The sequence below is a fragment of the Macadamia integrifolia genome, chromosome 11 (assembly GCF_013358625.1).
Source record: "Macadamia integrifolia cultivar HAES 741 chromosome 11, SCU_Mint_v3, whole genome shotgun sequence".
Classification (NCBI taxonomy): Eukaryota; Viridiplantae; Streptophyta; class Magnoliopsida; order Proteales; family Proteaceae; genus Macadamia; species Macadamia integrifolia.
Genome location: NC_056567.1, coordinates 12,056,728 through 12,075,940, shown reverse-complemented (window position 1 = coordinate 12,075,940; position 19,213 = coordinate 12,056,728). Strand labels below are relative to the sequence as shown.

The following is a 19,213-nucleotide window of genomic DNA, read 5'->3' as shown; positions in this document are numbered from 1 at the left end:
GCTCTTCGAGAGGCGGGAAAATTAGTTTCAGGATTGATGCTGTATCTTCAGTATTCAGGCTCTTCACAGTTTGCCTTTCCTTTCCTGGCCCCCATGATTATGAATGTCCCATTACTTTGTCACATTTCTCGCATTTGGAGCTACATCAAGATAAAGTTGCTTTGAAATAACTCGTACTTTACCCTTCCCCCACCGCCCCCACCCCCCAACCCCCAACCCCCCAAAAAAATAAAAAAATAAAAAAATTTGTACAATTGAGAAAATAATTGGGTGATTAGGATTAATCCAAAGGCTTCACGCCGATTTAAGGCTTTCAATATTATCGTCTATTTAGATAATTGGGCCTCATAGATCAGACTATAAAATGCTAAAAAAATAAAAAAGATTAGAGTATAAAGTATGGACATGTTTTTATTGAGTCGGCCAATTATCAAAACATAAACGAATTATTATAGGACTCACTTATTAAACAGGGCATAAATGAGCTATTAACAGTCGGTTAATGGTATTAATTGGTCTTGGTTGGGAACCCATTGGGCTACAATCAAACACCATTAACATCCATAATTGGGCTAGACCTTAGCTTTGGGCTATTGTTGAGTCGGTCGGTCTATTCTCGGGCGTTAATTGATCAGGCCCAACCAGACTCGACACCCCTATAAAAAAATGTTTTCACAGATTTGGGCGCTTTATGCATATAGAAAAAAAGGCCGTAAAAGCATTGGGATGTTTATCGATCTATGTTTTGGGCGAGACACACAATGTGGCCAAAAAAGACTCAGTAGGGGCCACACTAGGGGGCCAATGGGCCATACTAATTCCAATCATGGTTTGGGATATTAGTATCAAATGATTCATATTGGTATCATTAGCCACCGATTTTATTACTGTCCCGATTCTGTAGCAGTGGAATAGTACAGATTAAGGGTAAAACAGTCATAAAAACTCAATATTTTAGAAAAATCGGAGGCAAACCTATCCAATCCATATTGAAATTGTATTGATACTAACACTAGACTTCACAAGCTAACCACCAACTGTTGCGATTCAGAGTAGACCCATACACTTTGAAGTTTGAAGGGCTTCTCTGAGCCAAAACCAACTACCTATGCCTCCCATATGGTTTTTCTTATCCATTTCTTTTAGGGGAGAGAAAAACAAAAAAAAAAATATCATGTGTTGGGACATAAGAAATTCTATTGGTTTAGAGACACTCTTCCCTGAAATTCTATAGCTTAACCATTTGAAACTTACCTCTTACAATATATGTACTTTATTATGCTAAAAGGTCTTGTACATGGCTGTGCATGTTGTATGATTCATGCACAAGACCTTAGATGAAAACAAAAACCCCAACAAAATGATAAATGCACCTCTTCTATTTGACAAATCATCAATAGATGGAATCTCCCATGCATCAATATTTTCCTTTTTTAATATCTGAAAATGTTGAATCTTTGATGCTGAAAGCCCAAATAAAATATCCCACCATAAGTGGTTTGCCTAGTCTTTCAATGATTTAAAAGATTGGATCAAACCATAGAATGAAACCTATTTGAATCAGAATTAGTGTTGATTCATGCGAAATGGTCATTGAATATTCTTAGAACTTTTTTTTTTAATATATATATATATATATATATATATTCTTTTTCTTTTCTTTTTTTTTATTACAAAAACCTCTCAAAGGTGGAAATTTATTAAATGAACTCTGACAAAAGTCTATGGACAATCAACAAGAGCTCCTCCAGAAAGGAAGAGACCAACCTACGAGCTGAAGCTCCACCAACCAAAGTAGAAGCGACGTAAAGATGGTCTGTGGCTGCACCCATCAGTTTCTGAGCGTGGTCCACAAAAATTCATCCAAACATGGCTGTTAGATTTTTATTTTTATTTTTAACATTAGCAGAAAATAAATGAAACTTGGCAAGATTTACAAGTCTTATGAATCAGAAAGTCTTAAAAAAATCACATATCTAAAAATATTTAGGTTGTTCTTTCCCAATCAGTTTTTAATGTTGTTCCCATGTCCAATGCCAGGTTATAAATCCTTGAGTATCCCCACTACAAATGATCCCCAGTCTTGCAGATGAAATTTCACTGGGTTAAATGATGAGAAAGTCGTCCTACAATTGGCATGTTGGGACCATTTACCTCAATATTTATATAAAGATTTGATAATATAAAACTAGATTTTTTTTTTTTTTTTGTTAGGTTGAATACCGTAAATGTAGTTAATTACCTATATATTATTTTTCTCATATAATAGCAACTAAAATAATGAGATTTGTATATGGATTTTGGTGCCCTCATTTTAAACTCCAACTATTTACTACTGTTTTTGGGGTTGATATAAGTTGATTCATTTACATTAATATTTTATTTTTATTGGTCATTTTTTTTAATTACTTACCAATACTTATTGTTGGGCCTCAAATTTTGAGATTGGTGTTTTTTAGCCTAACAGCCCTAACCTAGTGAGATTGTACCTAAAAACATTGGGATGTGATGAATAGATCCAAAGTCCGTAACTATGGTGATCAACTTAATTTTCTTCTAAGATGGAGGCACTTATTTACCTCCCATTTAATTAAGAAAACAAAAAAAAACTAAGTTTTCTTTCAACTTTGGATTACATAGAAATCACTATCTTCTATATTATTGATGTGATCATATGAACTCTTATGTCATCATTACAGTCTCACCCTTTATTGTTGAAGTTAAAAGATACCTTCGTAATGCAATGCAATGGAACTAAAAGGAATGGATGTGGATATTTAAAAAAAAAAAAAAAAAAAAAAATTGACTAATAAAAAACACATTATAACCTAGCTTACTAGCACAGTACATGCATTTAATATTTTTTGGAAATCCATCCAATTTAGGGGTGGCAGAAACTTGGGTTGTCCTAACTCGTTTGAGTAACTTTTTTTAGGTCAATACTCAAACAAATTCTGCAAAAACATCATTTGGGTAATTTAACATTTATTAATGCTGAGAAGAGTGAGGAAGAGGAAAAATATAGTAATATCTACCTGGGAGAAGGTATTTTGAGCAAGTAAGATACTCTAAGTCCTTTCACATTGATTATTTAAATAATTATTTTTTAATAAAAATAATATAATAATCCATAAAATGAGGTACAATGTATGCCTCAGGCTGAAAGATCAATTTCCTATCTAGTTTATGATAAACTTCTATTTCCCATTACTTATTTATCTATTCTTTTTCATTTTCTTTCTATTAATTTTTTTAGGGGTTTTATGAGATTATGAGATTACCACGTGATGATACCAAAATTAAAGTGAAAATAGACGGAAGTGGAGACAAGGATATTAGAAAATAGAAGCAAGTGGAGACAAGAGCCGTTTTAAAACGTTCTTTCCAACCAAAAACTATCTTCCTAAAATTTAAACCCAATTGCAGATTTTCAAAAGGGTACGCTAACCCGGAGGGTATTTTATTTTAGTGAAAATAAGCACAAAATTTTAGTCAAACAAAACCAAGGGAGAAGAGTCTATGAATGGGTAGATGTGGAACGATATACCAGGAACCCTTACCCAAAAAAAAAAAAAAAAAAACCAGGAACTGATGCCACACGTCCCTTTTACCAAAAACAGGTACCATTAACATGGCAAAGCGCAAAGCTGAAGGCGACCTTCGAGGACAGAACCGAACCAAACATAACAAAAAAAAGGAACACCCCCCCTCCCTTCTCTCTCTCTCTCTCTCTCTCTCTCTCTCTCTCTCTCTCTACATATCTGCTCCCAAGTCCCAATAACGGAAAAAAATCGTCTGCAATTCCGATCTCGTACAATTCCATGCAATACCACCTTCAAGGGGTGACACGTGTATTGATTCCAATGCAATGGTCCAGATCTGATTTAAATGCCTCATCACTGATTTAATGTTTTATTAGTTGTAGCAGATCTGGACCATTGTATTGGTATCAATACACGTGTCACCACCTAAAGGTGGTATTACACGGAATTATACATGATCGGAATTGCAGAGGATTTCAACCCCCCAATAACACATGATGCCATGACAGTTCGTCAGTAGTTTATAAGAGAAAAGATGAAACTTACCCACCAAAAGCTCTGCTATTACGACACCTTTTAGTTTCTCTTATCCCTGCTCTTAATGGTCATGAATTTTATTTACCAAGTTGTTGACACCTCCATTAGTGTCTTCCATGCCACAGACCCACCCATTTGTGCTGCATACGGATTAGCTTGTAATAAGTACCTGCAACAGATTAAGTTTCTTGTAACCCTGTTTCTCTCTTAACCATAATCTGCGGCTCCAGAGCTCCACATTGTATTTCTTCTCATGAGCTAATCCAATCCGATCCAAAGCCCCAGTTTTGGGGGGACGGGCTTGAAGCTTTGGTGGCTCTCCTGTAATTGCTGCTAAGTTTTCTTCTTTCTTTCCATGGGAAAGAAGGGTGGAACCTCGTGGTTGACTGCAGTAAAAAGAGCATTCAGGTCTCCCAGTAAGGAAAGCGAGAAGAGGAGTAGCAGAAGGAAAGAAGACCACGAGCAAGAAGAAGACGAAAATGTCAGTTTTCCTCTGATCCTTTCTTCTCCTTTTTTGAATCCCTTTTCCCTTTGTGTTTTTTTGTTTGTTTTATGGTCTCTGATCACTATTGTAAACTGCAATAACGATCTCGTCCTGTGCAGAAACGTGAGAAGCGAAAATGGATTTTCCGAAAACCTTCGAATCATGAACCGGTCACACAACAATCCAAAGCAAAGCCAGCAGCTACGACAACTTCGCCGACTCCAATTGCTGCAGCTGCAACCGCTGAGCAAAAGCATGCCATTGCTGTTGCAGTGGCGACCGCAGCTACAGCTGAGGCGGCCGTTGCTACGGCAAAAGCCGCCGTGGAAGTGGTTCGCCTCACCAAGCCTTCTAATTTCGTTAAAGAACACTACGCAGCAATTGTTATTCAGACCGCCTTCAGAGGATATTTGGTAACCCCAAAATCAAACAAAAAAATTTCAGAGAATCGATTCTCTTTTTATGCTTCTTTTGCTGATTAATGTTTCCCAAATGAGATGACTGATTAATTTTGATGTGGTGGGAAGGCAAGGAGAGCTCTTCGTGCGCTGAAGGGGCTTGTAAAGCTCCAAGCTTTGGCGAGAGGGTATAACGTTCGAAAACAAGCGAAGATGACGCTTCAGTGCATGCAAGCTCTGGTCAGAGTGCAAACTCGGATGCGCGATCAACGCCTGAAGCTTTCCCTGGATGAAGGTAGAAAGTCCATGTTCAGAGACACCAACAGCTTATGGAAGTCGCGGTATCTTCAGGACATTGCAGAGAGAAACTCTTTAGTAAGCGTTCTTAACTTATGATTATCCTCTTTTGGCTTTAGCATAAGCTTCTTGAAGGTTTAAATGGCTCTCCTTTCACAGTCAAGAGATGGAAGTAGCACTGTAGACGATTGGGACGATCGCCCACACACAGTTGAAGAGATTCAGGACATGTTACAGAGCAAAAAGGAAGCTGCTTTTAAACGCGAAAAAGTCCTCGCCCACGCCTTCTCTCACCAGGTTACTCTCTCTCTCTCTCTGATTCAAATCTATGTTAATGTTTAAGTACTCACATCTGCCAAATCCTTCATATTCCATATCAAAGATATGGAGATCTGGTAAGAACTCCTCAAATGATGACGAGGAAGAGCTAGAAGATGGACCAAAATGGACGGGTAGGTGGATGCCCACGAAACCATGGGAAAGCAGGGGAAGATCTTCAACTGATCAAAAGGAACACATTAAGACCGTCAAAATCGATACGTCTCGTCCTTATTCTTATCCAACCCCTACGAACAGAAGATCGCTGCAACAACCTGGCACGCATGGTCTTGCATCTCCTCTCCACAGAGCTTACCAGCAGCATCTCTCTGTTCACCAATCCCTTGTCACGCCTTCTCCGTGCAAAACAGGGCCTCTGCAAGTACGTTCGGCCAGCCCTCGATGCCAAAGAGAAGAACGAATCTACCCAACGGCTCACACCCTGAGCTTAGAGTCCAGTAATTACAACAGCATTGGGATGCGTCACCATGGAACTGCTTCAGGGACTGGGGCAATGCCCAACTACATGGCTGCCACAGAATCGGCAAAAGCGCGGGTTAGATCACAGAGTGCTCCGAGACAGCGGCCACTGACGCCAGAAAGAGAGCGACTGGGGTCAGCGAAAAAGCGTCTCTCCTTTCCCGTTCCGGACACATACAATAGTGGCTATGGCGGTGGATACAACTACAGCCACAACTTGAGGAACCAAAGCTTTAAGAGCATTCATGGAGGTCATTTAGGGATGGAGCAACAATCGTATCTGTCTTCTTGTTGCACGGACAGCCACGGTAGTGAAGTCTCTCCCTCATCGACCGGTGACCTCAGGAGATGGTTGCGCTGAATTTAACCATTTTAAATGCGATTTTGAATGAAAATCCCTAAAATTTGTTTTCTTTGGTTTCCAATTTTTTTCTCTTTGGATTTTTGTTGATTCCTTTTAATTAAGCTATTGATAAAGCCATGAAACTGGAAGTATGATTTGATTGTGTGAAATTCTATAATTCTGAATTAGGAATTCTCCTTGTGATTTCGTTAGTGCAGGAGGCTTATATACAAGAGTGGAAAGGATGGATCATCTCATTTGTTACAAGCTGTTAACCACTGACTGTTAACTACAGTTAACCAACTAACTAACTAACTAACTAAACGCTACAACAAATCTTAAGCTGACTCAGCTAGTTTGTTACAACAAAATAACAGAGAGCATTACCTTCTAACATCCCCCTCAAAGGCAGCGGCAGAGCAGTGACGGTGAGTTTGGAAGCAAGTTGTTTGTGGCGAGCAGAGGAGAGAGGCTTTGTAAAGACATCGAGAGGCTTTGTAAAGACATCAGCCAGCTGATTGACACTAGACACATACTGAACAGCCAGTTGTTTGTTGATCACTAGATTCCGAACAAAATAAAAATCAATTACATGCTTGATACGAGTATGCAATACTGGATTTGCTGCAAGATATGTAGCACTGAGGTTGTCATACCAAAGGACAGGTATGGCTGAAAGAGGTGCACAAAGCTCGGAGAGCAGACCACGAAGCCAAAGAATTTTAGAAGTAGCATGAGCAAGACCTCTGTACTCTGCTTCAGCATTTAAGCGCGCAACAGTGGCTTGCTTTTTGGAGGTCCAAGACACAAGATTAGGTCCAAGGTAGATGCCATATCCACATGTAGAGCGTTGGTCATCCACATTTCCTGCCCAGTCAGCATCAGAAAATGCTGTGAGGGTAGCACGATTGAAGGGACGAAGGAGAAGACCACTAGTGATAGTGTTCTTCTCAAGTAATGAAGAACTCTTTTGACTGCTGTCCAATGCTCAGTGGAAGGGCAATGCATAAACTGGTATAATTTGTTCATCGTAAAGGCAATGTCAGGTCTTGTTATCATGAGGTATTGTAGTGCATCAACCACACTCCGATACTCTATACCCTCAGGAAGAGGTGTCCCCGAAGACTTAGACAAGGAAATCTTAGTGCCCATTGGTGAAGTAGTGGGCTTAGCTCCCAACATATTTGTCTTTTGAAGAAGATCATGTATATACTTGCACTGCGAGAGAGCTGTAGATTAGCACCAAGCTGATGAGCTTCAATTCTAAGAAAGTAGTGGAGAGGCCCTAGATCTTTAAGGGCAAATTCACTATTCAGCTGCTGAATGAGAGACGTAATAGAGGCTAAGTTAGAGCCAGTAATCAGTATATCATCGACATATATCATAATCAGAATCGTTTGTCCATGGAGATGCTTGATAAACAGTGAAGCATCAGATTGAGAAGCTTTAAAATCCAATTTCAGCAAATAAGAACTCAATCGTTGAAACTAGACCCTTGGGGCTTGTTTTAACCCATATAAGGATTTTCGAAGTAAACATACATGATCTGTAAATGTAGGATCAATGAACCTTTTGGTTGAGCCATGTAGACTGTTTCATCAAGAGTGCCATGTAGGAATGCATTGTTGATATCTATTTGTTGAATAGGCCAATTGTGCATCAAGAAGAGGGAGAGAACTGTCCGTATAGTAGTGGGTTTGACAACCGGACTAAATGTCTCACCATAACCAAGCCCTTCTTGTTGAGTGAATCCTTGAGCTACGAGTCATGCCTTGTACCTTTCAATGGAACCATTGGCATGTCGGTTGACTTTGTAAATCCATTTACAGCCCACAATATTCTTTTTGGAAGGAGGAGGACAGAGAACCCAAGTCCCATTTTGTATTAAGGCATTGTATTCCTCATTCATTGCATTTCGCCATTGAGGATGTTTAAATGCTTGGGTAAAGCAAGTAGGTTCATGAACATCTGTACTAACACTGCTGAGAAGGGCCAATGGAAGAGGGTGACGAGAAGAAAGTAAGGCTTTTGGTTTTCGAATACCACTCTTTAGGCGAGTTTGCATCAGATGAGAAGGTAATGGAAGTGTAGGGACTGAAACAGTGGTGGGAGGAGGAGGTATAGAATCTGTAGAAGTTGTTGGAGGAAGTGGTTGTGGAACCAAGTTTGTGGGAGGAGAATTGAAATCAGATGAGTAAGGGGAAAGAGCTGAACGGGCAGGGGAAATAGGTGCAGCAGAATCAATAGGGAAAATAATTGGGGGTTGGGACAAAACAGAGGAAGAAGGGGGGAGCAAAGAAGGTGAGGTATCAGGTAAAGGCATAGAGGAATAAGGATAAGAAGTTTCATCAAATACTACATGTCTAGAGACATGTCTTACCAATGGATGGGTCAAAACAATTGTAACCACGATGAGACGAGTTATAGCCAAGAAATATGCAAGGTCGAGAATGAAAGTCAAGCTTATGTTTATTATATGGACGGAGCAGTGGGTAGCACTTACAACCAAAAGAACGGAGGATAGTATAATCAGGAGATCTATGAAATAATTTCTCAAAATGATAAGTATGTTGAATAACAGGTATGTGCATTCGGTTAATGAGAAATGTGGCAGTGAGGAACGCATCACACCAGAATTGAAGAGGTAATGAAGCTTGGGCAAGTAAAGTAAGTCCAGTTTCTACTACATGTCGATGCTTTCTTTTGGCTGAACCATTTTGTTCACTGGTATGTGGGTAAGAGAGGCGATGCAAAATGCCAGTAGTAGAAAAATAAGGATCTAGTTTAGCATACTCTAACCCACCATCAGTTTGAAGAATTTTAATTTTGCAACCAAGTAGATTTTCAACTTTGAGTCTTGAAATGAATGAAAACAGAGGCAACATCAGATCTATTTGTAATGGGAAAAATCCATGTGAACTTGGTGTAATCATCTAAAAAATGTACAAAATATCGAAAACCATTAAATGTTACAGAAGCAGACCCCCAAATGTCTGAAAACACAAGATCAAGAGATTGTTTGCTGTAGTGTGAGGACCTTTTGAATGGAAGTTTGTGAGATTTGCCAAGTTGATACGAAGAGCAAACACTATTGATTGGAGGCTGACTGTGAAATGGAAGACGATGATGAGAAACAATGCTTCGAAATTCGAATCACGTTCGGTGCTGGATGTCCAAGGCAACTATGCCAGACAGACAAAGGTACCGTTCCCCAATGTGAGCTGATTTGTGCGAAGAAAAGGAAGCAGGAAGAAGCTGATAGAGCCCATTATGCATTCGACCTTGGAGAAGGATCTTCTTTGTGATGGAATCCTTGATGAAGAACTTATTGGAATGAAATTCACAGAAGACATCATTGTCTTTAGTCAATTGAGAAATAGACAATAAATTTTTTGAAATAAGAGGAACCTGAAGCATATTATTGAGTGCTAAGGGATTTTGAGTAGTAGGAAGAAGAGCAGAACTGGTTTGGTGAATAGACAAACCTGCGCCATTACCAACATGTAACTAATCGGTACCATGGTAAGCACCTTGAAGCTCAGGATTTGCTAGATCATAAGTAATGTGATGTGATTCAGCAGAGTCCGGACACCAGCCTTGATCTGCAGCATAAAAGGGATTGTTATGTTGAACAAGAAGACCCTACAGTGGAGAGGGAGAACCAGAGCCTTGGTTGTCATATCGATACCAATAGGTAGTGGCAGAATGGTTTTCTTTCCCATAGATTTGACAAGTTAGCCAAGGTTGCTCTGAAGCATTCGAATGGAACTGAGTAGGAGATCGGTAACCAGGACTCTGATATGTTCCACCTTTGTTGAAAAAACGACCACGGCCTCGACCACGACCATGAGAACCAAAATTTTGGTTTGATCGGGAACTAGAATTCTGAGAGAAGCCACCTCTGCTAAAGGAATTGTAATGATCAGAATTTGATCGATCTTTGTTGGATGAGCGAGCTTGAGATAGATTTGCAGATAATGAAGCATTATCAATTTGGGGAAGACTAGCTTCTGTAATTCGTAATTCCTTACTGTGCAGATAACCATATAGGTCATCAAGATGAATCGGATCATAGCGAGTGGAGATCGCCGTAACCAGTGACATATATTCGGGACCCAATCCTCCAAGAACATAAAGAACAAGATCATCGGAAGAAATCGGCTAACTTGCACCGGCAAGATTGTCAGCAAGAGTGTTAGATCAAACACCAAGAAACACGAATAATAAAGAGACAATAGATCCGTACGACGCAGAGATTTAACGAAGTTCACACACCAGGGTGGTGTGCTACGTCCTCGGGCGAAGAAGAAGATGATTCACTATGCAGAAGAGAGATTACACCCTAGCAGCGGCGAGGAAAAACTCGCCCTGAAACCTTAGCTCGAAAAATCCCAAAATACAATGACTTTCTCAACAAGCAACAGTACATTATATATACTCCAAATCGCGGGTCGACTCATCGGGTCGCGGTCGATCTGGTCGAACCTACGCCCCCACACCTCATACGAGATCAGTGATGGGCTCCGGGCTTGGGCCTATCGGTCCAACCCCTCTGCTTCCATCATAGATCTTAGAAAATTCCCCATTCGGGTCGCCACCAAAATATGTCGGATCGGATCAATCTTCAAAACGGGTCAAGAATTCGAGACAAACTTAACAAAGAGTCTTGATCTTTTGTAAGTATTCTTCCATAGAAAGATCTTTCTTCTTGATCGTCTGAAGCTGGAGACGAAGTTGCATCAAATGAGCCTTGGATTGGGAAGAAAGTTGCTGCTCAAGAGTTTGCCAGACATCTTTTGAGGAAGATAATCCAACAACATGAATAAGAATGGCCTCAGAAAGGGAAGACAAAGGCTAGCTTAAGAGAAGCTGATCTTGCTTTATCCAAGAAGCATATGAGGGGCTGGTCATTTCTGGACAGGAACAAGAGCCATCGACATAGCCGAGAAGATCGTGACCTCGCAGCAATGGCAGAAATTGGGACTTCCATAGCAGATAATTGTGTCGATCAAGTTTAATTGACAGGAAATGCTGAAAATTTGAAGGAGATGTGGTGAAAGAAGGTGTGGAAGGTGGTTGTCCAGACATGGCGTCGGAGGAAGACGGTTGCCTAGAAGTGGTGTTTGATACCATGTGAAATTCTATAATTCTAAATTAGGAATTCTCCTTGTGATTTCATTAGTGAAGAAGGCTTATATACAAGAGTGGACAGGATCGATCCTCTCCTCTGTTACAAGCTGTTAACCACTGACTGTTAACTACAATTAACCAACTAACTAACTAACTAAACACTACAACAAATCTTGAGCTGACTCAGCCAGTTTGTTACAACTGAATAACAGAGAGCATTACTCTCTAACAGATTGATTGAACACGAGTGATGTCTACTACCTGCATTAGATTTAATCAAATCTTAAATTCTCACTCTCTGGGTTTCTAATGGGTCCCCAGTCCCCAGACCCCCACCGTTACTATTGATTTTACCTTCTTTCCCCAGTTCTTGATTGCTTCAGCCATGGATACCCAATGAAGGGAAGCGGAAAAGAAAAATTCTGACACTAGTATGAGAAAATTTGATCTAACTTTTGATTATCCAAAGCTTGTTTCAGGGGATGAGAAGATAGACAACAGAGAAGATGAGGTGGCGATTGGGAAAAAATTTGGCAGATAATGAAATGGAATAATTTTCTTTTTTTATTTCACAAATACCTTCTTAGATTTTTTTATTTTTTAAAACACCTTTTTAAAATTTCATTTTCTTTAATTATAATAGAGATTGCAGCTATTTGACTGCAACTCGGGCAACAATTAAAGATTGACGAGGGAAATTGAAACATCAAACTCAGCAAACTCAGCTAAACAGTCTAGAGACACTGGAAGGCTAAATAAATCAAAAATCTTAATAAGTTTTTTTTTATATAAAAAATTCTTAGTCAGTCCTGCCTGCCCACGGAGACGAGATCAAGTATGAGAATAACAGTCCGTGGATTTGGAATCAATTTTGTCTCTCTTTATTTAATAGATTCCAAATTTATGGACCATGGACGTATGAGATTGTTCTCCTACGTGAACCGAATCCAAAATTTTGCTCATGTGCATATTTCTAATTGCTATGCTTTCTGCATCTTTTCAAACTTTCCATTAGCTTGGAGTTATTTTTCATGGAAGAAGTAAGGCTGAGTAGGTCTTGTCCAATCTCTTATACGCAAGCCTTGTGCATCGAATAAACTTTTTTTATTTGCATGGAAGAAGAGAATGTTTGATCTGCAGTAGGGGTGAATAGATTTTTTTTTTTTTTTTAATTCAAATTCATGGGATTATTGGTTATTATATATTATACCCAAATAGAGACCAACTACATACGCACAGGGGAGTTAGTAGGAGTCTAACCGTCTAAGGCTACCCCAATGCACTTGAGAGAAGTTTGTCTAATTAATTTTCCTATCCCATACTCCCCTATAAATGATAAGGGAGAGGGATAGGTATGCTAGCACAGTACCTAGGAATTAGGTATGCTAGTGAATAGTGGCCGTCAAATGAAAAATAAAAGATCTCATCCTTTTGTAATTTTTGTCATACAAAACTTACTCAATACTGCCGCTCCACGGTCTTCCTTCCCCTTTTCCTCACCAGCTCCGACTCTGGCAACGCTGCACTCTCTTTTTTTTTTTTTTTTTTGGTTTTTTCTGTTACTCCCTCTCTCCCTCGACTAGGTTGAGCTCAGTTCTCTTCTTCTTCTTCTTCTTTTTCTGGATTTTACTGTTCCTCTCTCTCTCTCTCCCCTTCCCTCTGAGCTTTCTTCGACCTCGGCAGTGGCAGTGGTAGTGGCAGCGGTAGTGGCTGCGGTTCCTCTCTCTCTCCCCCTCCCTCTGAACTTTCTTCGACCTCGGCAGCGGCAGCGGTTCCTCTCTCTCTCCCCTCCCTTTGAGCTTTCTTCGACCTCGGCAACGGCTGCGGCTGTGGCAGATCCCTGTTCCTTTGGCCTTTGGTGAGAGAAGCGAAAGAGAGAGAGAAAGAGCACCGAACAAGTGGACAGCGACAGCGTTCGGTGTGAGTTTCAGCACTGAACAGGCCTAGGTTGAGCTCAGTTCTCTTCTTCTTCTTCTTCTTCTTTTCTGGTTTTTGCTGTTCCTTTCTCTCTCCCCCTCCCTCTGAGCTTTCTTCGACCTTGGCAACGGCAATGGCAGCGGCAACGGCAGTGGCTGCGGTCCATCAACAGCTGCGGTGCCAACTACTTTGCTTTCTCCTGATGGATCCGGTGAATGAATGATTTTTTCCGGAGAGAGAGAGAGAGAGAGAGAGAGAGAGAGAGAGAGAGAGAGAGTAAAGGTGTTGCAACAGTGCATCGAAAATTTGTTTATCTTCTCTCCATCCAACGGTTCAATTCATGTTGATCAAATCATACGGTCAAAATGCCGCTAGCATTCCTAATTCCTAGGTACTACGCTAGCATACCTGTCCTTTTCCCAAATAATAATGACCTAAAATGAATGAAATAGTATTACATTCAATCGTGTAGAGTGGGCTCTTTCTTATTGGAAAAAATTTAATTCAAGTGAACTAATAAGTTGTAACTTTACCTTATTCCCATTTTTTTTCAAGGAGGGTAATATTGTCATTTTACATATGTATTAAAATACTATGCATAACAATAAGACATATTCAATTTATTTTTTAAAGAAAAAAGAATTATATATGAGAGTGTGGCCTATGCATAGTGATGTATACAAATCGAATTCGGATCGGATGTGTTCGGATCTAGATATTTTTAGACTGGATACGAATACCCCTAAACGAATATGGATGCGGATCGAATTTCAGATTTTCAAACTATCCGTGTACTCTCCTACTTGTGTAATCTAGACCTTCCTCCCACCAATGAATATGATTTGCTCTTAATCCATCTTTCTAAGTTGTTTTAACTCTTTTCCTTATTCTCTAGAACCTGATTAAACTTCAAGAACCCTCAAAATCATTACTTGATTATTTAATCGAATTGAATATTTATTTTTCATATAATTCTGATTTTAATCCAAATATCCTTTAATCGTATACAAATACCCCTAAAAGAATACAAATGCAAATTCTAATTCGAGTGCTCTCATGATTCTCTCTCCTTATCTATGAAAAGACATCGCTACCACTATTTTGTAAGAATAGAGAGATAGGCAAAATAAGATTTGGCAAAGATTACAACTTGGAGACAGAAAATCACGTGTCATATTTTTAAGACCCTAGAGAACTTTTGGTAAGACAATAAAAAGCAATTAAAATGTGCCAAATTATTTTTAAAAAAAATTGTAAAGAAAAGTCAAATTTTAAATACACTACAAAGTTGTTATTTATCCAGTATTATATCAAATAATTTCTAACTTTTAATATTTTAAAATTTTTTGTTTATCCCTACATTAAATATCTTTTTAAGAATACCACAGGTGATAATTACAAAAAAAAAAATTACAAATTCTTAGTTCATCACATCTGTGACAAGAAGTTGCACCCCTTCTTATATGTTACAAAAGATATGAAAAGAAAACTAGATCCTCTCTCTTTTTTTCAATAGATTACACTTTTTACTAGTCTAGCCTCCTCTAACTGAAGGGACCCCAATTAGAGGAGGCTACACTAAAAGTAAATGTGATATAGTGAAAAAAGAGAGAGATGACTGAGAATGGTTTGCAGTCATAGGGTCTGGAATCACAGTACTTCCTTCAATGTGGCTTCACTCCAATTGTCCAACCATTGGAGAAGCTGGACACTGACGATGATAAATAGCAGTGATCGCTTAGATGAGATTTTACATGACAATACTTGGTTTGGGTTTGGATCATAGAACAAACAGGCTTGCTAATTATAGTACAATTAGTTCTTGTTTTTAATTGAAGTTTCATGGATTTACAGATTTACCTTCAAAGTCGGTTTAAGATTTTTAGATTTTTCAACATTTTCGACAATGCTACCCAGCGGTAAGGAAAAATTCGTCTTTATCAGCATCGACAGAAACCGGCTGTTCAAAACCAGAGCGTACAATCAATGCTTCTTGCTCAAAGAGAAAAGAGACTCCCTGAAAAAAAAAACCCCTCTGCTGGCCCCGCTGCTCATGTTCTTGGGAAACAACTCACCTTCTTTGTTCTTCCTTAGCCCCATCCACCTAACTCCCCTTTTATCCCTACAGAAACTAGGTCCCTTCTGCTTTCTGAGTAAAAGTTCTTCATTTCAGAATTTTGATGCACAAATAATGGATGACAGTATAGCACAAGAAAGCAAAAGAAAAATAACCCATAAAAACAAAACCATTCAAAAATGGTGAACAACCCCACTGTAGGTCCCAACTGAAAAAGAATTGAGAAGAGATTAAAAAAAGAGCCAGACATTTAAGTTCCCTCGATGCTAAAGCATGATGGTAATTGAACCTGGTTCAGCTACTAGAAGGCAGGGCTGCTGCTACCGCTTCCATCTGAGACAGAACCCAGGTTCTGCTGCAGCACTTCGGATGGAGATGAATTTGCAGTCGTTCCTGGGCTGCAGGCGGTATCAACGCTATTACCCCATGCGACGGACATGAAATTGAGGCCCCCGCCTCCACATGAGCTGCTCTTGCCACTGCCACCGCCACGGCAGCCTTGCGCGACGCTAGGTCGCAACACTTCAGCTAACGGTCCACCAGGTGGCGAAGGTATCCACGAAGAGGAAGCATTTACCCCAAGACCCATTTGAATCTGATCACTGTCTTCGTTGGAGAAGTTGACACCGGGCATCGATAATGTAAGTGCAGACCGAGGTAGCTCCCCATCCAAACACATTGACGACCTACTCCCTGTATTTGATCTTGCTGGGATTGACCACGCGTCTATAAACCCTCTGGGCGTCCGCCGCTGCTCGAGACTTGAAGGCTCACCAAAGGAAGTTACTTCGGGGTTCAGAAAGTGGAAGCACTGATCGTTCTGATGGGGAGCTTCGGATCGTTCCCCAGCACCAAAATTCGAAAAAGAGTTCAAACTCGACTCTCCTTCGTAAGGCTGTCGGAAAGCAGAGGCATTTGCTTTCGGGTAAATTAGTTGCGGCCATTGTTGATTCGAGGAAGCAATAGGAACCGTTTCCCCTTTCATCATCCAGTCCACACCCCTTTCAAAGAAGCAGAAACAAAGCTCAATACTTAAATTAATCACAAAAAACCCCTAAGAACTGTTGCTCGAAAAGAGGCAAAATACCAACGAGGGTTCTCAGAATTCGGAGCGAGGGCTGCGAACTGGTCATTTTTATTAACTCACTAACCTGAGTTCCTTATATGATGCAAGAGGAAACATGTTATCGAAAGGGGAGGCCTTGAAATCTGAGCGGCAGAGAAGCCCAGATAGCTGATGATTGCTAGTGGTATTATTGGACGAAATGTTGGAGAGGCATGGGGACGCCGTCTCTGGTGGTTTTATTGGAGCCAAGCGCTTGTTGTTGCCGTCGATATTGTTAATATCGGCTCGTAGATGTACTTCCACAGGCTTTCTTGAACGGGGGCGGCCTCTGTGCATGTGTCGCTCACAGTATTTCTGATCAGGCGCCGCATCTCTCGAGCACCGCCATTTCTTCCCATCCGTTCGGCGGCACCTTCCCGGCTCAGGATCGATGCCGCTCGAGAATCGTAGATTGAAACAAGAACTCCGAGCAACTGAAAATTAACAGTAGAAAAAAAAATTTAAAAGAAAATTTTGGGGAGCAGGGAAGAACAAGCAAGAAAACAGCCTTAAAAAGTACAATAATCATGGAAATCATCAAAGAGGGAGGAGGAAGACTTAAAAAGTGAAGAAGACAAGACCAAGTTTTGAAAATGAGAGAAGGAACCCATATAAAATCATAGGAAAACAACACAACCCATCTAAAGACGAGACAGGGATAAGTTAAAAAGGCCAAAGACATTACAGGTAGAGTGGGGAGCAGCCGCAGCAGTGTCTGAGAAATGCCTGCAAATAGGCGTGAGGAGATCAGGAGGAACAGGGGCAGATGCTACCATGTACTTGTAGATCAAAGCCTGTCGCTCCAGCTCCTGCCACTGAGCTGATGTAAAAGGGAAACTCATAGAAGCCACCATCATTCCTGCTACAACACATGAAACCACAAGTCCACACAGCATGAGATTTTTATTTTTCTCTGCTAATTGTATCCTCCTCCACCTCTGTTTTTGTCACGCATAAACAACCCCAAGCAAAATATACTAATATTTTAAAGAGAGAGAGAGAGAGAGAGAGAGAGAGAGAGAGAGCTCAGAAGTCGAACAAAACTATTGCTTCTTATTGAGTTGTAAGAGACACCTACCTGGGGATTCGAAGGCGGTAGTGCTTAAAGGCTGCGGAGTCTTTGCCGCTGAAACCCCACCATGACCACCTCCACCACCTTCTTCCTCCTCCTCCCTGTAACTTCTGTCATGAAAAGTAGGTCCAGCAGCACCAACAACATCTCCATTATCATAACCATTCTTATCATGAGGCCTTCCAGACGAAGGAAGTGGACGATTATGATGCATTCTCATCATTTTATACGGCAAGGATTCAGTACGTTGCAGTGTGTTTAAGGCAGACAGATGACTACCCCTCACCACGATTGCCCTGTCTGTGATAAAACTATTACTGGTATCGATTTCATTATCATAAAATCACTTTTCCCGAACAGGAAGCGAGTTCCCCCATGAACCAAGACCCCAGAGAAAACATTATGTTAGGTATAATTGCAGAGAGAGAAGAGTTCTGGAACCTAAAACTGCTTTTTAAGACTTGCAAAAGGCTCAGCCACTCTACCCTCCAGGGGTAGAGAAGAAACAAAGGTAACAGATAATGTAAGCTTCGACTCTCTCTCTCTCTCTCTCTCTCTCTCTCTCTCTCTATCACACATCACAATGTTAGTATTTTATTTTATTTTTTGATTAATACATCACAATGTTAGTAGGTTATGGCACTTCGTGGTATGTTTTGTGGTGGGTAATGAGTATTGATGTGTTCGTTGGGTTTTGAGCTAATAATAGTGATCCTATGCCACAATTCTCCCATGCGGCCTTGCCTTTGCTTCCTATGCTTCCAACATTCGCACTATTGTGGACAAAGTTGTAAAAGATGATCTTTCGCTCTCGCACACACTCAACACCCAACCCAACCCGCCCCCTCATTATTGCCATATCTATCCCCTCCCCTACTGCTTTATTTGTCTCTCTCTCTCTCTCTCTCTCTCTCTCTACCCACCGTACTCCATCTTTAACATCTGTCTCCCATTTTTTCTTTCGTTTTTTTTGTTTTTGCTAAACCTGTCCCCTATACGTTCTTCAATTTAAAAGAAAAATTTTAATCCAAAATGAATTTTTTAAGGATAATTTACAGCGCCACCCCCCAAGAATACCAATATTATAGGAATGCCCCATCTCTTTTACCAAATTAGACTTGGACCCCATGCTGTCAGTTGCTGTTAAGTGAGGAGTTAAAATAACATTTGTACCCTTTTGACTAAAACAATTTCATGGTGGTATTGCTCCCTTCCTCAGATTTGACTTCAACACCGACACCGACATGGAGCCCAGATCTTCACCGATGCTTGTCATCATTTTCCTCAGCACGGTAGTGTTTTTGGTGTCATGAGTATACGCTAGGAAAGACATGGATTTCGGATCAAAACTAAATCCTCTCTCTTCGTCTTTGTCCAGCTGCTAAGAGTCTGCAGCAAAACCCTCCTCTTTCTCCCTCTTCTTTCTTCCTCCTCTCTTTTCTTTCTTTATGGGGTTTCTCCCTCCGATCTTCTTACGTGTTGGGATTTATTGAAATGGCTTAACGATCGGACG

The 19,213-nt window shown here is 40.3% G+C and overlaps 2 protein-coding genes and 1 long non-coding RNA gene across 4 annotated transcripts; 1 reads left to right on the top strand and 2 right to left on the bottom strand.

The window, feature by feature from the left end:
• Positions 1-4,031: 4,031 nt before the first annotated feature.
• LOC122093303 (protein IQ-DOMAIN 17-like) lies at positions 4,032-6,591 on the top strand. The gene is made up of 5 exons (XM_042663591.1): positions 4,032-4,560; positions 4,683-4,976; positions 5,091-5,336; positions 5,418-5,555; positions 5,641-6,591. Exons 1-5 carry the CDS (start codon positions 4,435-4,437, stop codon positions 6,415-6,417), a joined length of 1,581 nt encoding a protein of 526 aa, XP_042519525.1. The 5' UTR covers positions 4,032-4,434; the 3' UTR covers positions 6,418-6,591.
• A 2,705-nt stretch (positions 6,592-9,296) lies between these two features.
• Positions 9,297-10,715, bottom strand: LOC122092732. The gene is made up of 2 exons (XR_006144276.1): positions 9,885-10,715; positions 9,297-9,723 (listed from the first exon to the last, which is right to left on the bottom strand). It is a non-coding gene; the product is annotated as an uncharacterized LOC122092732 (long non-coding RNA).
• A 4,877-nt stretch (positions 10,716-15,592) lies between these two features.
• On the bottom strand, positions 15,593-18,224 carry LOC122092847 (growth-regulating factor 4-like). 2 transcript variants are annotated; one of them, XM_042663143.1, is made up of 4 exons: positions 17,707-18,224; positions 17,314-17,490; positions 16,675-17,062; positions 15,593-16,524 (listed from the first exon to the last, which is right to left on the bottom strand). In XM_042663143.1, the coding sequence occupies exons 1-4, from the start codon at positions 17,921-17,923 to the stop codon at positions 15,825-15,827; spliced, it is 1,482 nt and encodes a 493-aa protein (XP_042519077.1). In that variant the 5' UTR covers positions 17,924-18,224; the 3' UTR covers positions 15,593-15,824. The 2 variants fall into 2 exon arrangements, with proteins under 2 accessions (XP_042519077.1, XP_042519078.1); XM_042663144.1 differs by having other exon boundaries at positions 17,314-17,487; positions 17,707-18,223.
• Between the last annotated feature and the right edge of the window lie 989 nt (positions 18,225-19,213).